The following is a 20,944-nucleotide window of genomic DNA, read 5'->3' on the forward strand; positions in this document are numbered from 1 at the left end:
ACTTTCTGCAGAGAAGCCAGGGAGATGAGCTGCCACCTCACAAAAAACAAGCTCACAGTGGCTCAGCACAGGTGGACAAACGTCCTTGAGGGAGGAGAGATTGGCCCCTCTCCCTGTGTTGCTGGAGGGCAGAGATTGAAGACCATGTTCCCTGCACTTTTCCTAGAGGACGCTGGGATGCAGAGTCTGCAAAGGAAAGGAGCAGTTTGGCACGGATGTCCAGCAGCTGAAGCGCTGCCCTGAGCTAAGTGTAAAAATAGCTGCTGGCATCACTGCACCTGTGAAAACAGGGGAGCTGTGTGGAGCTGGGCAAGCAGACGTCTTCAGAGAAGAGCTGGAGGAGGAGGGATACTTCTGGTGGGTTGTTTTGCCACCTTCTTTTTGTGCATATGTAACGTGTGTTATGTAAAGTGCTTAGTTTTGGGACCCTGAATACATCCACGTCTCTTGTTCCTTTTCCAGTAGACTCCTCTGGTAGTTTTGAACTGATGAACAGCTTCTAAGAGGTTTTTAAAAATTACCTGCATGAAGCAATGTTCTTTCCTTATTGCTGGCATGTATTCAAATGAGAATTCTTATGACAGCTGTTCCATCACTTCCATATTCAGAAAAAAGTGAAATTTTGTCCCAGGGGCCTTACAAGGGAAAGATTCCTCTTGGCCTACTGATGCCTCTTCTTTTCCAAGAAATATAAAGAAAGGAATTCTGTGGCCTTGAAGGCTGAATTAGTATTCCTTACATCAAGCTGTCTAGAATAAGAAGTATAATACACACTTAAAAATGGGAAAGTCTCACCCTCCAGTCTTGAAGAGGCCCAGAACAAGGGAATTTAAAATCATGGCCTGATCAGTATTACAAAAGCTGTGCTAGGTCACAGGGTAGCCTCAGGGAGCAAACACTTATTTGAAACTGAGGCCACCTCCGTTCACCACTCGGTTCTGCCCACGAGGCAATGAGCAAACCACCAGCTTCCTCCCTACCTCTGTTGCCCTGCACATTAGGTGATAACAGGCACCGGCCAAGTTCGTGGAGATTGCTGCAGAAGAGCAAGAAACTGTGAGTTGTCTGTAGCTTCATGTTGGTAATCAGAGGTCCTGGATCCAAACTAATGTGATTTTTGAGTAGACATCAGGAAATGCGTCAGCTACCGTATGTTTCCTGAAATATAAAAGGTGGTGAGAAGTAGGTGGCTCGATTACCAATGCCTACTTACAGTCTACTGTGCTAAGGAGGGAAAGACTCCTACTGAGGAGGAGATTTTAGGCAAAGAGACTGCTTTTTGCTAGGCTCCTTCATGACCATCCACCATGGGAAGACCTGCCTATAGAATGGCTAAAGAAGAAAAAGTGTTTCAGGTGCAATGCTTGGTCTGTAATAAAGCTGAAAGAAGGATGGTCACCTTCAGACACCTCTCTAAAGAGGCACAAAATAGAGCAATATACTTGCTTTCTGAGACCTGATCTAGCTCCCTGACTGCACTGTGTTCAAGGAAGGGCTGTCAATAAGAGGCCTTCTCTGCCCAGTTCCAGTTCTCCAAGCCTGTAGAGCCGCTTCAAGCATGAAAACGTTTTTCTAGGGCTGTAACAGTTCAGTACAAAATGTTGTCATCTGATCTGTACAGTCACTCAGTCTCTGAGGTGCTGCAACTATAAAATAATACCCAGCCTGGAGGGGAGCCCTAGGATACTCCAAGAGATGTTAGTCTCGTGGATTTGGATTAAAATCTGATCTAGGTATCAAGAATGCAATTTATCCCTAAAGGCAGAGTCCACAACCAGTCTCCAAAGCAGGTTTGTCCAATTCAGAGTCTTGATTAAAGACGGACATAAAGGCCATCCCAACAGCCAAATACCCCTGCCAAATACTGAGTTCAGTACGGAAGTGAGCAGGGGTACCTGTATGAGCAATGTTTGGGAGATACAGAAGGAAACCTTCCCTAGGATCACAGCCATCTGATGGTACCACCACAGTGCACAGCACCAGTCCAGGGAGGTCTGGGGTGTCTGGAGGTGGGGATGCTCCAGGCAAAAGTGTCCTTGCTCTCATCAGCAGCAGCAGCAAATGGCAGACCAGTGACTGCCCTCCACACTGCAGCTCTGCTACCTCTCATGCTAACCTATTGCAAAGCTGCTCAGCTTGAATGAGGCCTAGGACCACTAATAACAATTAAAAGGCTCCAGTCAGAGTTATGTGATTTATGGGTCAAGGTTCCAAATGATCTTTTTTAATTATCCCCCCTGCCCTGAGCTGTAAGAGCAAACATAAATTAAGATGATACCTAGTACAGACCCCTGCAGAACTCCCTGGTGACCTTCCTCTATTCAGTCCTATGCTTTTTTCAACCTTCTATCAAAGATCCATCCATGCTAGATTTTCTCTTTTATCCTGCTGCTGTTGACTTTTCTTTAAGGTCTTTTCAGAGAGGCTTTGTCAAAAGCCTTTGGAAATCCCAGCAGATCACATCAACCAGATCACCCTTCCCCACATACTAGTTGACTTCATGAAAAAGATGTTTGCAAGGCAAGACCTCCCTTTTCATGCTGAAACTATGCTGACATTATTGAAAAGGCTGTATTTATCCAGGAGGCTGTATGTTCTGACCCTCGTCATAGCTCCACCAATGTGTCTGGCACAGCCAGTAGACGTATAGACCAAGAGTCCTATGGTCTGACAGGCTTGCAGGCAGGATTTTTGCTGCTGCTGTGTCAGGTGAACAATTTAGTACTAGTTCTGATTTTTTAACTACCTGATCTTCTAATCCCTTTTTGCACAGCTCAGTTATATTTCTATGCTTAATCTGCTAGAGTTTATGTTCTTTTCTGTGTTCTTTACTCAGACACACCTGCAGCTTTTTGAAAGATGCTTTCTTACGCTCAACCCTCCCTCTTGTTATCAGTGCCAGTATCTTTCCCTTTTTCAGGCCTTTCTGGGTGGGTGGTAGCCCTACCACTGTATCCCCAGCAAGCTCACTTCAGCCATTTCTACCCACCTGTGAGGATTTAATCCTTCCAGCTGTTCCTCTGAGCTTCTTTTTACAAGTTCAAGGTTTCCAAAGTGCCTACTATATCAGAAAAATGTGCCAGTACTCCCGTCTTGTTTCCCAGGCTTCAAGCCCTGATGTTGAGACAATCACAGCACTGATCTGGCCCCCGGCCTTCTCTTTGAATGCTAACCCTCTTGTTTTGTGCTATCCCCTGATGTATCCTTCCCTAGAGGCTACGGAATTTGCTATGTCTTGTCCTTGGGAGCACCATCCTGAAAAATGTCACCACTGGGTGGCTTTCCCCTGCTCAGTTAAAAAGCTCACTGACAACCTCCTGCATGCTCATAGCCAGAAGCCCATTTCTCTTTTGATCCAAAGGGGGTCCATCCCTCCTGTGCAAGTGCTTTGTAGTACAGAATTGTTCCCAGCTCCTGCTGAAGCCTTATTCTCAGCCAGGTTGTGAAACCACCATCCATGTCCCTCGCTGGTCCCAAGCAGCACACTGGGAGCTTTTCAGCAGCAGGCGAGCATAGACATTCTGGTTTTCATCTTCTTTCCCAGGAGCTTACACATTGCATCCAGAACTTTTCTCCTTCCTTTCACTATGATACAGGTACTGAAGTAGACGATGACAATGCATCCCTCTCTGGCTTACCCTAGGAGTGAAGTTTGTCATCTTTGTGTCCTTCCCCAGAGTAGTGGGAAACTCCTCTGGCCCTCCAGCCCCAGTTCTTCCCCACCTGTGTCTCAAAACAGGGAGTTAGGCTGGAAAGCTGGATGCTGGATCTATCATGTGTGCATAAAGACGGGACAGGATGAGTGCTAAAAGGGCCCTGTTGGGGATACTGCAAGCAACATGCGTTGTAGAAGAGGGTTCTGTATATATGGTGTGGAGCAAGCATGAGCCACAAGACCCTGTATGCACATGGGAATGGCATACTTCAGTCTGGCAGCTTACTCCAGGGTTGTCGTCTGGAGTAGTCCTGCCAAGCCACATGGATGTGTCCTCTAATCAGGAATGGGAGAGGGAGAGTGAATGGGAGAGCTCATATGGTGAGGAGACGGGCTACAAAATAATCTGGAAAAGCTATCTTAACAGCTAAATTAAACATGTAGCCACGTGTAGCCTGTGAGGAACTACAGAGGAGATTGCCTTCCATACAAGCATCTCTTTGCATAGTACTTGTATGGACCATGATCCTGATGTAAGCCTGAGTCAGAAGACTGGTCCTTGGTAATCTAATTCTTCTCTGGTGCAGCTTAGGGTTTCCCTTTCCCCAGAGCTCCGAATGTCATGGAGCTCAAAGGAAATGCTGTTGTTCAGGTGTTTTTTTACAGAATCTTCCTTGAAAATACTTTTTTGGGTATTTCAGAGGAGAATCTCCTCATCTCACCCCAGCAATTTCCAGCTGCCAGCAGAGCATCTTCTGGCAGTGAGAAGCAAAGTGTAAGGTAGAACCTGTTCTGGGTTGCTCTCAGTGGCAACAGGGTTTATCTTGGCTCCATCCAACCTGGGAAGATACAAACAGCTTTACTGTCCTCTATAAGTCTTGTCCTAGGCCCAGGTCAGCTAGACCCAAAAGCCAGGTCTCTCTTTACTGTTTGTGTCTGGGTGGGTTAGAAAAACTCAAAGAATAGCTAAGGAAATATCTTTTTGTTATTTTTGTCTGTTTGCTTACTTTGGTTTTGGGGTGGGCTGGGGTTTTTGTGTTACTGGACTGGTAAAAAAGAGGCGCTACCTGATCTTTTCAAGGGCTGCATTTGATCAGACACTACCAGAGAGGTTTACTACCCCTCCAAGCCTTTGTACCTCCCAGAATGATGCCATTTTTAGAAAGTATTTTTTAAAACTGCATGTGTTTGCAAACCACGGGGTCACTCAGCCATGCCCTGCCTTTATGGCTTCTGCTAATCATGCAGGGCGTATCTGCAGATGCAGGGAAGGACATTCTCTCCCAGCTTTCCTTTCCTCCCTCCCATGTCCTGATCGTTTGTTCAGGAGGGTGCAGGAAGCAGGCCAAGAGCATCTGCTGACCAGCCCTGTAGTCTCATGAAATTGCTTCAGGGACACCAGGCAGCAGAGCACTCAGGCGCAGCACACATCTGAACCAGGAGCCTGGGAGAAACGCCAAGCTCCTGTCCCCATCACGTCCTGGCTCTGCAGCTGGCCAGCTTCCCCTCTTCTGGAAGCGCAGGCTCCCAGGCCTCATGGGAGTGGTGACTTGCTCTTGCCAGATCTCCCATTAACAGATTTGGTGCTGTGCTTGAAAGATGCCCTCAGCTCCTTGATGAGAATACCACCACCTCTTCATAAATTTCCTTTCAAAGAGGTTTATGTTACTGACAGCTATTCTTTCTGATCAGGTCTGGGGAATGTGTAACAAGTAATTTTTGAGGCCCTCACACCAGGTTACGCCATAATGTTAATACTAACAAAGGTACAAAAAGAACTATCTGGCCTTTTGTGAGAAAGCGTTTCCCTTTTTCCCTCCCTGGCAATAAGCACACTGGCAATAGGACAAAATGTTTCTGATTATTTTTTGCAGCCCTGGTGGGTTACCAAGAGGAATCGCCTTGCAGCTATCATATTTTCAGAATGGAAGACCTGACCTGAAAATAAAAGTCCTGGCTTGACAAAAATAATAATTATTTGAATTGGGGTTTTTTTCGGTTCAGATTCAGTCATTTAAAACTGAATCTTAGTCTCCCTGGACCTGTAAGAAACCATTAGGACTGTGATGCAGTGATGTTATCCATCACATGCTTTCTTTGCCTTCCCAAGTGCAGCTCTGCAAAGCCCTGTGTTCTTCTGTACATGGCTGGCTTGTACCTGTCCTCTGCTAATCCTGAAAATGTGACTGACAACTTGTCACTCACGAGCATGAGGGGGGACCACGTGCCACACACCGTGCAGTGCAGGATCACCAAACCCATGGACTTTTCTTTCCCTGATCCCACACAGCTAGCATAAGGGTCACTCTATGAAAGGAGTACATTAGCTGAAAACAGGCAGAAGAAAATACTTCTTTATACCATGAGTAACTGGGAACTTCTGGACTTTACTGTCGCAGGAGGCAGCTGGCATCAGCAGGCTCAAAAGGTACCAGATAAATCCGTGGTCAAGAAGGGGCTATTATTGAAGGGGACAGGCAGGGATGTACCACTGCCACCCACGCTCTTCCACAATAGCATCTCCTACTAGCACTGCAGGACACCAGGTGCTGGGTTACAGGGACCATCTCTGGCCCAGAGAAGCCTCTGTGGGACAGGACATTTGAAATTGGAGCATAAACCTAACAAACCTTGGGGACATCGAATGGGGCAGGAGAGGGATAAAGAACTGGTGTCTATAATAAGTCACGTACTATAGAGCAGGTACCTGAAAGAGGTGGACTGAACCAGCCTTTGGGGATGGCCGTTTCTTCTCCTGGCTCTAGAGGGAGCTTCGGAAAGTGAATAAACTGGCTGCGTGTGAACCTCTGAAGAGGGCTGAAGTTAGGTGAGATGCATCCCTGCCTGAAGTTCAAGGTAATAGTTTTTAACTTCTCCTGGACTTCTTTAGGCCCTTGTGTGTCTGCCATGTTTCTACGGTGCCAGATGGGAGGGTTAATCAATGTAATGAATTTCATTATTTTGTTTTCATCACAGTGCATTTTTTACATGGAATGTTTCCTGCCGAACCTTAATTCTGTTAGTAAAAGCTTAACAATATGAAATTAATAATACTTTAAAAAAAAAAAAAACCACACCACCCGCCCCAAAACGGGTCTTGCAAGTGTTTTAAAAAACTGAGAGGAGACCTGAAAAATTTAGAGGAGTACAGGATTTGGTCTTCCATCACAGTCCAAACCTCTCAACTTCTGGTTCATCTTCTTCAAATGTAGCACCAGTTTCTATAAGGACTATGAGATAAACTCTCTTATTTGATGATGAAGGAATGCGACAGTGACACATGACTGTGACCATTCCAGGACAAGTCAAATCCCCCTTTATGAAATTTGAGGTTTTCGAGCTGAATACTCCCAACACAAAGCCAGCATCATTCGTAAAACTGGGATGGAATTAACATGCAGACCTGCAATGCAGCCTCAATCTATCCAAATCACTCCGTCTCCAATATCTAAATTTGATTATAAGTTCTCTTATCTAAGTTATTTTTCAATGAAAAGCCCATGTATTGTTATGAATACTAAATATTTCTCTTAACTAGCTGCAAATGATGTACAATAGAACAGCTGGTTAATTTGAAGAAGCAAGAGAAGAATTAAGGTTAAATAAAAGCACAAATTCTAAAAACATACTCGTTTTCTTTCCTATATTTAAAAATAAACACTAGAGTTCATAAAAATAGTAAAAAAAGTTGAGTTTTCTTTACAAAATTTAACTCAGACAATGTCAATGCACTGAGACCCCATATCATCTCACAATTTTTTCGGTTTTATTTTTTTACATTCTTGGTTCAATATTGGAGCAGATGCTTTTTTAGTACATTTGAAATTGCATTGCCCAGCCACTGCCCAGGTAGCTGGTAGGGAAGCGCAGAGGGATGTGGGGTGAACCCCGTCACTGCAGCTTTCTGGCCTTGGCCAGTGACAAGTACAGAGACAAGATCAGGAACTTTTCATTGTGCAAATACAGGATGATACCAAATCCAATTTTCCTGACAAAGGTACATTTCCGTAGCCCTTCTCTCCACCATGACCGATTAGTGAATTGTTGTTTGGTGCCCTCAAGCCTCCGAGTTTAGAGTTTTTCTAGGTACCCTCAAAGCTGAGACTTGTTACCTCACCAATGGCCATATCAGAGCAACTGAGAGCAAGAATTGAGGAGCAAGAAATAGCAAGAGTGTCTCTGCTCTGTTAGAGATCATTAACCCAGACAGCAATCTGCTACTGGCAGGGGGCAAATAGGGTAGCCAGGTAAAGCTGTCCTGTGCTGCCTGATGGAAACACAGGCACTCTCATTTCCTAGCAAGTAAATGCTACATCTACCCAGCAATCTGTTATCCCAAGGCTCCCAAGACTAGTTTGGGGTATTTACACCTGAGCCTTTCCAGCCCATTAGTTTTCTTGGTAAAGACATGTTGTTGGCGTCACGCTTCCCAGCTCAGCTGCTTTTCCTTCCCGTTCAAACTGTGGTCCCGGGGGCACTGCCAGCATGCGGTACAGAAACACCACTGAAGGCTCCTGCACCAGCAGCTCCTCCTCCTGCACTGGAGGACAGGGACTTCACCCTGGCAGGGGGAAGACCACAGAGCAGTACATGAAACCAAAGATTGGCTGAATGCTGCAAGATTCACACCGGCAAAGGGGACTAAGAAACCATGGACATCTGTGCCTTGTGTTTCAGTTGCAGGACACAGGGATTTGTTCTTGTCTGTCTCTCTACAGAAATGAGGGTTATGGAGTGGGGCTGTTGGCAGTTTTGTCAACCAGTAGCTTTTGAGCTTCCTGGGCAATCTTGGCCAGAATTTGACAAAGCAGTCCAGGTTTCAAAGACATCGACTTCTTGCAAGTTTCATGAAAATAAGTAGTTTTGTAGGTGAGAAGAATCCAGACTGTTGTTTCCTTCGAGAGAAATGTTGCAACATGAGGTCAGCCACCAAGAAGTCCACAGGAAAAGAGCAACAAGAAACCAGGCTACCTAATTTCTGCTTTTCACCAAGCTATTAGGTTTCTTTGCAGTTCTGGAAATACGGTAATGATTCTCTATTCTCTACAGTGCTTGAGGGTACGGGTAGCCAGACTGGCTCATTGGGGCACTGCTGCTGCCACTGCTGAGGCACTGAACAGACAAAAGTCCTCCAGCAGCACTGGTCTCAGTAGAACCTGCATACGGCTGCACTCAGTCATGTCAGCTGTGCCACAGGCAAGGCTGGAGGCATATGGGCTAAGTGGGGAGTTGTTTTTTTGTGTGTCAGAGAGAGCGCCTTATGCCATACAGCCTGCACTGAAACACTTAATTAAAGGTGGCAAATGGCAGTATAAGCTGGTCTGTTTAAGTCCATTGCAGAAATTCACTCTCCATGTCCAAATAAATACTTGATCTCTGCAGACACTGTTGGCAGTGTTTTGACAAGGCAATTTAGGATGGTAGCTTTCTTACATGAATGCTTGCTCACAAAGCAGGAACAGGCACAGTCAATGTACTTGGCTAATATGCTACTTAATTGGAACTAACAAGAGGTGTTTCCATCCCACAGGCTGTCCTGTTTCCCCCAACCCTGCCCTGCTCTTTGTAGCTTTCTTCAAACCCAGCTGAAGTCTCACACACACTAGTGACCACAGCCCGGAGCAGCCCGTCTCATTCTAGAATGCTGTCAAAAAATTAATTTGGATCTACTGGTAAGGTTACTAAAAGCCAATGCAGCCCTTTTTGATCTGATTTGCTTTATTTGTTTTAGTTTTGGCCTATTCAAGTTCCCACTGAATCTGAATGAACGTCTTGCTGTGAAGAGTTAAAATTTGTCATCAATTCAACTGACCACAGGGGAAAAAAAAAAACAAAAACAACTTTTAGCCCCAGGATCCAGCGGTTAAGGTTGAAAGTACCAAGCGTGACAGAAATCCCTTGTTAAAAACATTATATTTGAATGTTAATTTACTCAAATGTACTCAATTATTTGATCAAAACAATGCTAATAAAGGAAGTGTATCTTTGAAACTCCAGCTTCAAATTTTACACATTTACATTCAAATGTTACATTGCAGTAGCTCCAAACAGCTTCAGAATAAACACTTCTGCTATATATCCCTTCTGCTGGAGAGAACAAGAGCAGAAGGACCAGTCCTTTCTGCCAAAATCCACTGGAAGGAAGAGAGCTGAGGCAATAAAACATCCTTCCTTCCCCTTGCTGGTCATCTGCTCCCACAAAATGCCTTCAGGGCAGATTTTGCATGGGTCTGGCTTCTGCCCATTTCAAGAGGATGTGGCTAGATGGGAAAGGGTGGAGCAGAGGGACCATTTTTGGCCAGGGTAGTTGTGAAACACCTGCAGTCCCCGTTCTACCCTCAAGCCCAAGTGCTTCACAGGCCAACAATGAAGAGACCGCAGCAGCAGAGAGGTTGGGTGAAAACATACAGCAGGCAGGATGGTGAGGCCTCCGCTCGCGTGCAGGAGCTTGTAGGACTGCCCAGTGAAGGTCAGACCTACCTCACAAGTCTTGAGATCCCTGGTAGCTAAGATTCACTCCAAGCAGGCCCCTGGGACCTACTCGGTGACTCGGCAGATATGCCCACATCTGGGCAGGTGCGCTAATGGCACTGAAAGCCTTTCAGTCCCTGGGAGGCACTCAGAGAAGATGCTCCTCTCCTATCCTGCTCCCATTCCCACCTGCTCACCTTTGCTGGAGGGACTCTCTGTAATTATTGGTGGGAGAGAAGACCAAAACTCTCACCAAAGGGATGCTTGTGGGAGTGTCAGCAGGGACAAAAACAGATCACAGCATACTGCTGTAGGGCAGCTCCCAAGGAAATAATATTTCTTATTCTAATACACATTTCTTTTTAAAAATCAAGTTGACATCTGTAGCTCCTCATGGGAAGTCCTTACTTTCTGGGTAGGCACCTCATTATTGGGGTGGATTATGGGGAAACATTCTCTTTAGGTGGTGAAGGAGCCCCGGGATGATCCCTGTGAAAAACCATCCTAGGCTGAGACCAACATCTCATCTTCTGTAAAGTGTAGGTCTTTCAGCATGCAGGAAACTCTGTGAGGGGATACTATAAAGAAGTGAATTGTCTCTTCTGCACTCTAATCACGTCCTCGCCCACACACTGATCATCGCAGGGGTTTCTGACAACATTTTGCAGCTGAGTATATTGAAAGAAGAGCACTGGGAAAGGAAGAAGAGCAACCGAAACGGTGTCATCTTCTCAGGCTCAAGCTCATTCTAGACCTTTTTTTTTTCTTTTCTTCATTATTTCATTTTTACCAAAATTCACTGTCCTAACAAGGACATCTCTGCTGGCACAAGTCCTGATGCAGATGCAGTTACATAAAAAAAAGTCTATTCTATTTGGGAATGTGCAAAAGAACGCTTGTGTCTATCAACTGCAAACCTTCGCCAAGGCAGATGGGCTCCAATTCAAGAATATGTTTGCTAAAACAAAGGGAAGGGCTAAAGCACAGTTTCCTTCAGTGTCAAAACTCACCTTCCTGTTAACGTGCATTATGTACAAAGTGTAACGGACCAAGATTGCTTACTTAAGCATCTTCAAAACAATGTTTTCTCTTTTCAGGTCTGTGACAGGTTGAAGTAGCTCTTCAATGCTATTTATTTATTTGTTCATGTCCCACGTCATGCAGGTCCACCCATGACAAAACACTTGACATGCTCTTTCACAGTCATTTTTAGATGATCTAAAACCAAGCTGCCATTGAAATGAACAATCCCAGCCTTCTCCTCTCTTTGCCTGCTGCCTCTCAGTCCTTGTTCCTTCCTAAGGTCAGTTCCAGCAATTGCGCGGCTACGCATCTCACACATTCAACAGTAAAGCCTTGCCACTCAGTGACAGCTAGATAGCTTTCAGATTAGCCAGGCCAGGGGGACACTAGGGCACAATCAGAGGTTCCCTGTCAACAAACAGCCCTGAAGAGTAAGAATCCACCAAGCAAGAAAGTAGATGCCCCACCTTCAAGCACAACTGCTCAAAACAGATGTCCCTGGTACCACAGGCCCTGTGTCAATAAGAACACGTCCCACTTTGGTCTAAGGTGGGCTGCACCACTTAGTGCCACCAAAAAATCATTTTTTCCTGAACCCATCCAAATAATCTGTCTTTGATTAAAGCTGGCCCTGGCTCAGTGTGAAAGGCAGCGCCAGGAGTGTCACTTAAGCTGTTCCTCCCCAACACCTTCATCACTTCCCCCCTCTGGCCACGTCTGTATGTGGGCACAACTGCCAGGCAACAGCAAAAGAGGGGATCCCAATGACCTTTTCTTTCTGATCATTAACTGCTGGGCAGGCACCTTAGGAAAACAACATGGTTGTTTCTCAACCATCATGGTGCCCATGGTTAAGAAACAAAGAAAAAACACAGGCAGATCACTCCTTTTGCAGGATGCTGCATGGTTTTATCTACTCAGAAAGAGAAGGGATGGGAATTCAGAGCAATCATCTTGCTGTGGAGCTGCTTCCCTTTTATGGAGTGGAGCACAGCTCCAGGTATCACACAGCACTGCTGTGCTCCAGCCAGTCACACACACGATTGTCCCAAAGAGCTGGGATTTTAAAAGTACACTGGCCTTGAATGAAGTAGCTGGCTGGCTGATGCTCCACTGGCCCTAGACGTGTGGTGGGGGGAAACTTCAGTCATCAAGCAATTGGCAGCTCCAGCACAGAGTAAAGTCAGTTGCTATTTCAGGGAAAGGAAAGGCAACGGTTCCCTGTGGGGAATGACTGCACTAGCTCAGCACCAGGAATAGGCTGAGATTTTTTTAAATTTTTTTCCCCCTACACTTCAGGAAAAGCGAACACACAATGTTCATTCGCAGGGATCGTTTCCTGAACATGATGTGTGCTTGCTGTCCCGCAGGTCACTTTCCAGTGTGTCACATCCTTCTGCACAAGGGAGAGCAGGAAATGGCAAACTCCCAGTATGAGGCAAAGCATTCCCATCACAGCAATTGGTCCACAGGAGCTATAAATTGGTCTCCTCCAGAAACAGATCAAAATTTGTCTTTGGGGAGGTCGGCTGGAAACTGAAGGTAAGTTTGAATCAGTATTTTTTGGAGTCTCTCCGAGCACTGTATTAGGAAAGTGTTTGCAGGTTTTGGACTAATGTATACCTTTACTGTTGGGGAGATTTTTCTCTAAGAGCAGGAGTTGGTTTTGTTTTCCTTTATGCTGGCATAGATCAGTGTATTCAAAAGACATGCATCAATGTATAGCTTATGCTATATATTGAATGACTGTTCTACTAACTGCAGTGAAATGGCTGCTGTTATTAACTGAGACTGTTCTCAGCAAGAAAATCTGCAGAACAAATTGTTAAGAGGCTACAGGAATCGATATATTTAATGATCATCATATTGATCTGTTGTTAAGTTATTGATTATATGCTCATTGTTCATTTCAATGCCGGTATCCATTTAGCTTAGTGTTAGTCCTTGTGCTTTTAGCTTCATCTTTGACTGTAGTGTAAAAAATAAGAGGACGCTGTCTTCAGCTGAGAAAAGCACAATGTACTAAGTGGCTCAAATGGCCCGATGACACCAAGAGAGACTGGGGTTGTTGTTCTGAAGGGTGTAGGGGGAGCTCCTAAAGGATTCTGTGTGAGATGAATTAGGACAAGTAGAAGGGGAAAAAATTGCAGTGAGAATTAATTTAGTTACACACTTTAGGATGGAAAGACTCTTTATGGTAGGAGGTTTCCTCCTTCTGAAGCACAGGGATTCTGCAGAATGAAAGCCCCAAGGATCCTAACTATATAGTATGCCCATGTGAGGGACCAGGCACCTCCAGTACAGAAGACTTAGAAGAGAAAAGGTGGCTGCAGCAATGAATAGTTTTGCTTAGTTGGCTCTGGGACAGGGTCTTTCTGCTACAGAGACTTCTTTTGGCTATGAGGGCATTATGGACTGCAAACAGCTTCTTAGCTCTATGGCTAGACCTTGCTAGGCGCAGAGGCAGCGGAGCCTTGTGCATGATGCAGCGTTGTGGAGCACAAAAGCTCTGCTCCCACCAGACAACTGGCGACGCCACATCACTCCTCTTGCCTCCCTTGCCTCAGTTGCCCTATATGTAAGCATGGTTAAGGATGCTGGCTTCCTTTGTAAAGCACTTTGCAGCCCTAGAGCAACCTGCAAATGCTTATTGGAACATTTCTTTCTACCCTTGTGACAAAGAACAGAGAAAGCAAACAGAGATCACCTAGCACCAAAACCCTGAAGATTCACCCTCTAGAAGGGAAGACACTCTCCTGCTATCTTGCCAGGGGAGGTTGACATAGCCAGCAGTTTTCAAGACTTTTCTATTCACAGGCCCCTGTATTTCCCCTGTTTCCCCATCCCCGAGGGAGTGCGCACTGAAAGTGGGCTCGCTTTTCTGATGTGCCTTTCATGAACCTTTTAAGCCCATAGGCCTCCCTGCCACTGTCACTGGGGATCTACCACCACAGGTTGGACTAAGCACCACAGAACAACGGTTCCCATCTTTGTCCAGACCCTGACGCCAGGTTACAATAGGAAAAAAATGCTGCAGGACCTTGAGTTGCTTAGGCATAAAGAAAGGAAGGATGTTCACAATACCCGTCTGAGGCATCAATGAGCTTCTCACCTCCTAGATGGAAAAGCCAGACCTTGACCCCCCTAGCAGCTTCCCTCTGTCCTCCATTAATGGAAAATGACCCCTAAATAGCAACCTGGGATGGGTGGCTTTCACCTCCTCAGAGCCTTGCCTTTCTTGTGAAAGATGCCCTTGAATATTGCAGATCCTCTGAATCCCATTGTGGGAACAACACATTAGTTCGGACAGCATTACTACTCTGGGCACTGAGTCACTTAATCTCAAGAGAATTTCTGACCCCAGGGTTGGAAGAGACGTTTTGTGTCTTCACAGAGGTAATAACAACAGCACCTATGACCCCAGCCCTTAAGATATTTTACTCTTCTCAGGGAACAAGAAAAACATTCAAAAGTTCCTCTGTCTGAAAGTTACAGTAGAATATGGTAATTAAATGTACATGTGTGTACGTGCACGTGTGTGTGTGTACGTGAGTGTGTACGTGTGTGCAGACAGCAAACCTTTCATGTAGCTGAGTGAAGCAAAAAAAAAATTGGCTGGATGCCATCCTTGAAATGGTGGTCCAGGCTGAGCATGTCTCATGGGTTTTTTTAACATAAATCCCAATCCAGCCTTTTCTGTTTCTGGACAGAGGCCATGGAGAGAAACGGTGCTGCCTTTCCCCAAACACTAGACCCCACGCACCACTTCCACATAGCGCTGCTGGATCAGAGACGGAGGCTGCGTGGCCAAATTGCTCACCTTCACAAGGCGGCTCGTAAACTCAACAAACTCCGCAAAAGGTCCCTGATTGCCAATGTCAGTGGGAGCACCCTGACCGCCGCAGGAGCAGTCACAGCCATCGTGGGGCTGTCCCTGAGTCCGGCAACACTGGGAGCCTCTCTCCTGGCGTCGGCTGTGGGTCTGGGCCTGGCCACTGCCGGGGGGGCCGTCAGCATCACCTCCGATCTCTCCTTAGTGCTCTGCAATTCCCGGGAGGTGAGGAAGGTGCAGGAAATCGCAATGACTTGTCGGAAACAGATGAGGGAAATCCTTGGCTGCCTGGAGTTCCTCCGCCGGGGGCAGGGCCCGGGGGACCCCACGCTGCGCCAGTCGGAGAAGAGGGCCTCCATCTCACTGTACAATTCCGTCTGCTTCATGGTATTCTGCGGCTCCCACAGCTTCCTTGTGCCAGAATACACAAAGGAGGTCACAAAAGTGAGCCAGGCCATGCTCAAAGCCAAAATCCAGAAGCTGGCTGCCAACCTCGAGACCTGCACCAAGGCGATGGATGAAGTGTGTGAACTTCTTGAATCCAGGACAGAGCTTTCCCCACGCACGAGGAGACTCAACTTGGGTGCTAAAACCACTGCTGAGACCCTAAGACCATCCAGCTGAAGCAGTGTTTGCCCCATAATTAAAACCGGGCTTGGAGACATTACATTATTAATTGCCACCATTAGCACTGCTACCTGTTGCTATCGTAATATTGGTCGTGCTCATCCACACAGGTGTGCACATCTCCTGTGTGCCTTATTTATATCTGAACACAAACTCCTTCACAATAGGAAGCTAAAGCTTACACACACACCCCCCCTGACACCTCACAGCAGCCACCTGATTCAGGCTGGAGGTTATGATGGACACGTGGACTATCGGGTACACAGCAGCAGATCCCACAGCCTGCAGGCAGGGGTAGGTGGCCGTTCCTCAGATCCATGTTTCCCCAGCCATCTCCCTGGCTCTGCTTCCCCAAAGCAGCAAAAAGAAGCGGGTCAGGAGGCTGATGACATCCCTGCAGTTGTGGTGCTGACTGACCCTGGATTGCAAATAACTTACGAATCTATGAGTGGTAAAAGGGCTGGTGTGCCCTCAAAAAGCCAGCAGCTGCCAATTTCCAGTGGAGTACAGTCCTGTTGCCAAGGTACATCTGGAAAGGCTGCTGAAGGAAGCAGTTCCAGATATGACAGACTGTATGGATGGCTCATCATCCCAGGGTGAAACAGCAGGGTCATAAATTGTTATCCCTTCTGAAGAAACCTCTCTAGGCTGAGAACTGTGATGTTTGTGGTCTATTTATTTACATAGGATTATTTTAAGGTTTTGATATTGTATTTAAAGATGTATTTTTTTTCTTTTAAAAAGGAGGCCTCTGCTCCAAAGGAAAGAAGCTGTTCTTAGAGGCAAAGCAAGTCTGTGGCATGTGAGAGCAAGTGACCTGTTCTTTGGCTGTGAGGGAGGGCAAGTCCCTGTAGGAAAAGGAAAGCATGGCCTGAATGTTGGTAGTTATAAAATAGGTGAAACATGGTCAACCAGTGACAGATCTTAGGAACCAAAACAGGGAGAAGGACAGGTCAGTGACCCTGGGACCAGAGCCTGCCTCAGGGGACTGGTGGAAGAAAGCAGTTGTACCTCTTGCAGCAGGGAGGGAAGCATAGGTTGGTGTTACTGGTCTGAGCTGGAGCCCAGCTGTCATGGGAGCACATCTGAGAGGTGTAGGTGCCGCTCTCTGTGCAGTCAAGCAGCCTGTGAGACCCACAGTGGTTTGTCTGTGAGGGTGGAGGCAGCACTCAGAGAGAGCTACACATACTCCTAGCAATGCTTCTCAGGGTAAGCTTAATGTTAGCAATATATATACTGGTACTAATACTCAAGAGGGGTGCAGAGGAGTAGGATGATTCAGTGGCAGAGCACCTACGAAGCAGGAGGAAGGACTGGGACTCTCTTTCAAGTGACTGTTCTGCTAAATATGTCCTTTGTGATTTTTGACCCCTCGGTGCCTCAGTTCCCTGTCTAAAAATGGGGATAGTAACACTTCCCTACCTCACAAGGATGTTTCTGGGACAAATATTGCAAAGTGCTCAAGTACTGTGATGATGGGGATCACGTCAGTACCTTGAAGAGGTACAAGGAAGGGACCCCGGAAACTAGCTTGAGACAACTAGAGGAGTTAATGCAGGGATAATTCCATCTCCAGAAGCAGGCCCTAGTGGATAAGGGAAACTTCCCTGCAGGTGCATGAATCAAAATGATCAGAAAACCCACTCTGTAGTTCTGTAACACTAAGCGAACTCTTAGGAAGGGCAACACGACATCTCACAAAGCTTGCATCCTTTTTGTCTCTTCCTCTCATGACATCAACATTTGTTTTTACTCATAAGAAGGACGAAAGCTTTCGTCCCTCAGAGCGTGACTCAGATGCCTGTAATACCCACGCTTGTTTGCCAGAAATGAACAAGTACTCTGCTCATTCGATTAAATGAATATGAAGCACTTTTGTGTCAGTGTCTCTCTGCACACCTGTGTATGATCACATTCCTGCCCCCTTGCTCACCCTGCTCAATTTCATGCTCCAGGCACTGGAGCCAGGGCATCAATAGGAGCAGCTGGATGTGTTCAAAAGGGGAGAATGAAAAGTGAGGTCATCAGCTCCGTGCCGCACAGCTGGCATTTGTGTATGAGTGTGTGCGTTTACGTCCGTGTGAGTGCATACCCTGGTGTGCAAATTAGCCCATGTACACTGTAGATGCTGATCTCTGACATGCAAATGCTCAGGTGCATATGTGTGAGCACATAACTGTGTGAGTGTGAACTGCACACTGTGCAAAGGCAGACACGATGCTAATTTTTCTTAGTAATCCAGCATATCACCAGCTAACTCTACCAGATCAGTTACGACTTCACCATACTCCTGAGATGGCTGGTTTTATCATCACAGAGAAAATTATGTAACTCATACAGTTCTCCTACCTCCCCCTCAGTTTTCTAGTAATGCAGCTTTGTGCACATGTCCACACACAGAGAACAACATAGAAGAAACAACAGCTCTGAATGGACTAATCTGACCTGCAGAAGGATCTGAATTTGATAGCTTGGAGCTTCACAAGGGCTGGTTTGCTCTGTTCAGCACAGTCCTGCACTGCAGTCACAGCCACTGTTTCAGCATCTGGGACAAATCAGAAACTTTTGCTTCCATTCTCAGCCACACAGGCAAAAAAAATCCCGCTTCTGTCCTGTGTTTCCCTAGATTAAGCTTTCACTCAAGGTCAGGATTTGAGTTGTTGCACAGTGCTGCTGTGCGAGTGTGATTGAGCCCAAGGTACCACCCTCTCCTGGCCAGATCTCAGCCACCTCCCTCCCCGGGTTTGTTAGCTAGGAATACAAAGGGAGGCTCAGGCAGAGAGTGGGGGCCCCAGGCTGGAAGATCTGTAATCCTACACAAGACAGAGGAGCTGTGTGACTTTGCTCCAAAACCCATCCAGTGCTCTTGGACATCTTCTAAGCCAGGTGGTCCTGTGAATCTAAGTCTGTGCCCTCACACTTCAGCTACGCTTGATCTAGCAGCTAGCAGGGAGGGCAGGAGGTGGTCGGATCCTCCTCACCCAGCTCCAGGCATGCCTTCCTGTCTCCTCCCATGCAGTCGGAGCTGGATCTCATGGGATACCCTGGGATACAGCTTTGGGAGCTGTGTTGGCAGAAATCTACTGTATTTGGCGGTAAGATTAATTTCCTATTCCTTTTGCTCTCTGAAACAGCTCAGTGCTGGGTCAGATGAGCACCAGAGCTGGTACCAAGAAAGCACATGAAGCAAGTGACCCGGGCTGGGACAGGGGTGCACCTAATCCAGTATTGGCTTAGTGCCAATATTGTGACTCTCTTAGAGTCACAAGCAACATTTGGGGGAAGTGTCTTTGGTAAGCAGCTTTTTTACTAGTAGTTATGTTACTTACCCTTCAAATGAGTATATGTGTTGGTTGAACCCTTCCTTTGGTAGCTGGAGTGGCAGGGGCTGGCCAGGGGGCTGATGATTAGCCAGGGCTGGCAGTTATGAAGCCTGGCCTCCTGATGCCATTTTCACTCCCCTTTTATTGAAATTGCCGCAAGGAGGAATGATTCAGTGGTGAGCCAGGAATGCAAACAACATTTTAACAGAAAGTCCCATAGTATGTTTTGAAAGTGTAATAAAATGTGTCTATGACAAAGGAGCCCGAGTATAGTCAGGGAGTCAGGATATCCCAATAGCCTCTCTCTGGGTGTCCCAGTGGGTAGACAGGACCGTTCACCATTAACTGTGACCTACTATACACACTGTCCATCTTGTCTTATTATGCATCCCTTGTAAAATAGTTGGCATTACACCTGCACTAAAATTCATCTGCTGTGGATGCTCCTACCCTGTGCCCCCTAAGGAAGACTAAGCTTGTAACAAGCAGTAGGGCTAGGAACGTGTTTGGTCAAAAGCCAAGTCTAAAAGCCCTGGAGTGAAAATTTCTAAATCCAGTATAATCTGCAGTGTCCTGTGCTGAAAAGCACAAAAAAAAGAATCACCATTTAGAAGCAAGTGCTTTCCAATAGCAGTTTAGGACGGGAGGGAACTTTTATTCAAAGACATGTACAGACAAAAGGGATTTAGGCAAACTGGAATTTCACCAGAAAAGAATTGCTCCACCCTGCTCCCCACCAAAACAGCACCTATCATGTTATATGGGCAATGAGTTCAACAAAGAATCACAAGCAGTGACTTCCCGTCACATCCCTGACTCTGTTTCCTGAGGCATCCCAGTGACCCGTACAAGGGTTCATGTCTAAGCACTGGCCAGGCTTAACCTTCAGCACTAATGATATATAGCAAGCTCATGGCTCAGACTGCTGTAATTTTTGAAACATATGGTCATAACTAGCATCTACATTGGGTGTTTCTTGTTGTTTTGTTTTGGTTTGGTTTGGTTTTTATTTATTTTAAAATAATCGCTCCTGAGCACAGTGGGGTGCAGCAGTTTCATTTCCACTGCTGCCCAGTGAATTGTTTCAGGTTTCCTCTCCTTTCCCTGTCACGCAGAGAGTTTGTTCAGATTTCCTCTCACTTTCCTCATTGTTCTGGGAGCAGAGGAAATGGCACGCTTGGAATCCAGTGAGAGATGCTCAGGTACGTCAGCATTTCCACTGTGAGCACACCCAGCCAGGCTTCCCAACCAGCAAGAGAGAGGGAGGTCTGCTGAAAAACGCAGTCAGAAGTTCCGTTTCGCAGTCGGCTCTGCTGTCCTTTCGAAGACGGAGCTGTTTGATACGTTAGCATCCTTTTCCCCTAAAACAAAGCATGTTCACCTAGTTGAAAGGTTGCCCTGCTGCAGTCAGCATTGGGACTACAGATCAGGGAGGCCACACCCAGACCAGATGGAAACCAATGAGCTCAGGAACTACCATCATGGCATGACACTTTGATGCTGCTCTCCCTCGACGGGCACTAAATCCATCACCATTTTCACCTCTCACTGTGCACTTGCAGGGTCCCTGCCTGAGTCACAACAGCAGCAATCAAGAGAGCTGGGGGAGCGTTTGCATCTATTCCCATCCCCTGTTCTCTCATATGAAACATTGAGTGAGTTGCCACAGTTCAGTTTATTTTATGTATTTCTGGCACTTTAAAGTTGCACATTGGCAATTACCATAAACAGGAAAACAAGGTGAAACAATGACAGTTCTTGACTTTTCTTTTTTTCCCACCACTCGTACTTCAAAATGTTTCATACCAGCACTTCTGAAGAAGTTAATTTGCTCTTCATATGTATTATATACGTAAGTTTATATATATTCTTGTATTTTTGTGCCTGGCTAGTTCATTTTGTCTTGTTCTTTCACAACTGTAGAATTTATGAACGCAGAACACCATCATGCACACTGCCTAAGCGATGCTAATGCCGAGCTGCAGGCCAGAGCCTTAGCCATTTGCAGTTAAT

The 20,944-nt window shown here is 46.2% G+C and overlaps 1 protein-coding gene across 1 annotated transcript; it reads left to right on the top strand.

The window, feature by feature from the left end:
* The first annotated feature begins 12,669 nt into the window (after nucleotides 1-12,669).
* APOLD1 (apolipoprotein L domain containing 1) lies at nucleotides 12,670-17,471 on the top strand. Its single transcript, XM_075491657.1, has 2 exons — nucleotides 12,670-12,691; nucleotides 14,860-17,471. Exon 2 carries the CDS (start codon nucleotides 14,865-14,867, stop codon nucleotides 15,603-15,605), a length of 741 nt encoding a protein of 246 aa, XP_075347772.1. The 5' UTR covers nucleotides 12,670-12,691; nucleotides 14,860-14,864; the 3' UTR covers nucleotides 15,606-17,471.
* The last annotated feature ends 3,473 nt before the right edge of the window (nucleotides 17,472-20,944 follow it).

This window comes from Mycteria americana, chromosome 1, assembly GCF_035582795.1.
Source record: "Mycteria americana isolate JAX WOST 10 ecotype Jacksonville Zoo and Gardens chromosome 1, USCA_MyAme_1.0, whole genome shotgun sequence".
NCBI classification, from domain to species: Eukaryota; Metazoa; Chordata; class Aves; order Ciconiiformes; family Ciconiidae; genus Mycteria; species Mycteria americana.

Bases quoted from the DNA above. Each gene is read 5' to 3' on its own strand.
- APOLD1 (XM_075491657.1), top strand. From the start codon at position 14,865: ATGGAGAGAAACGGTGCTGCCTTTCCCCAAACACTAGACCCCACGCAC.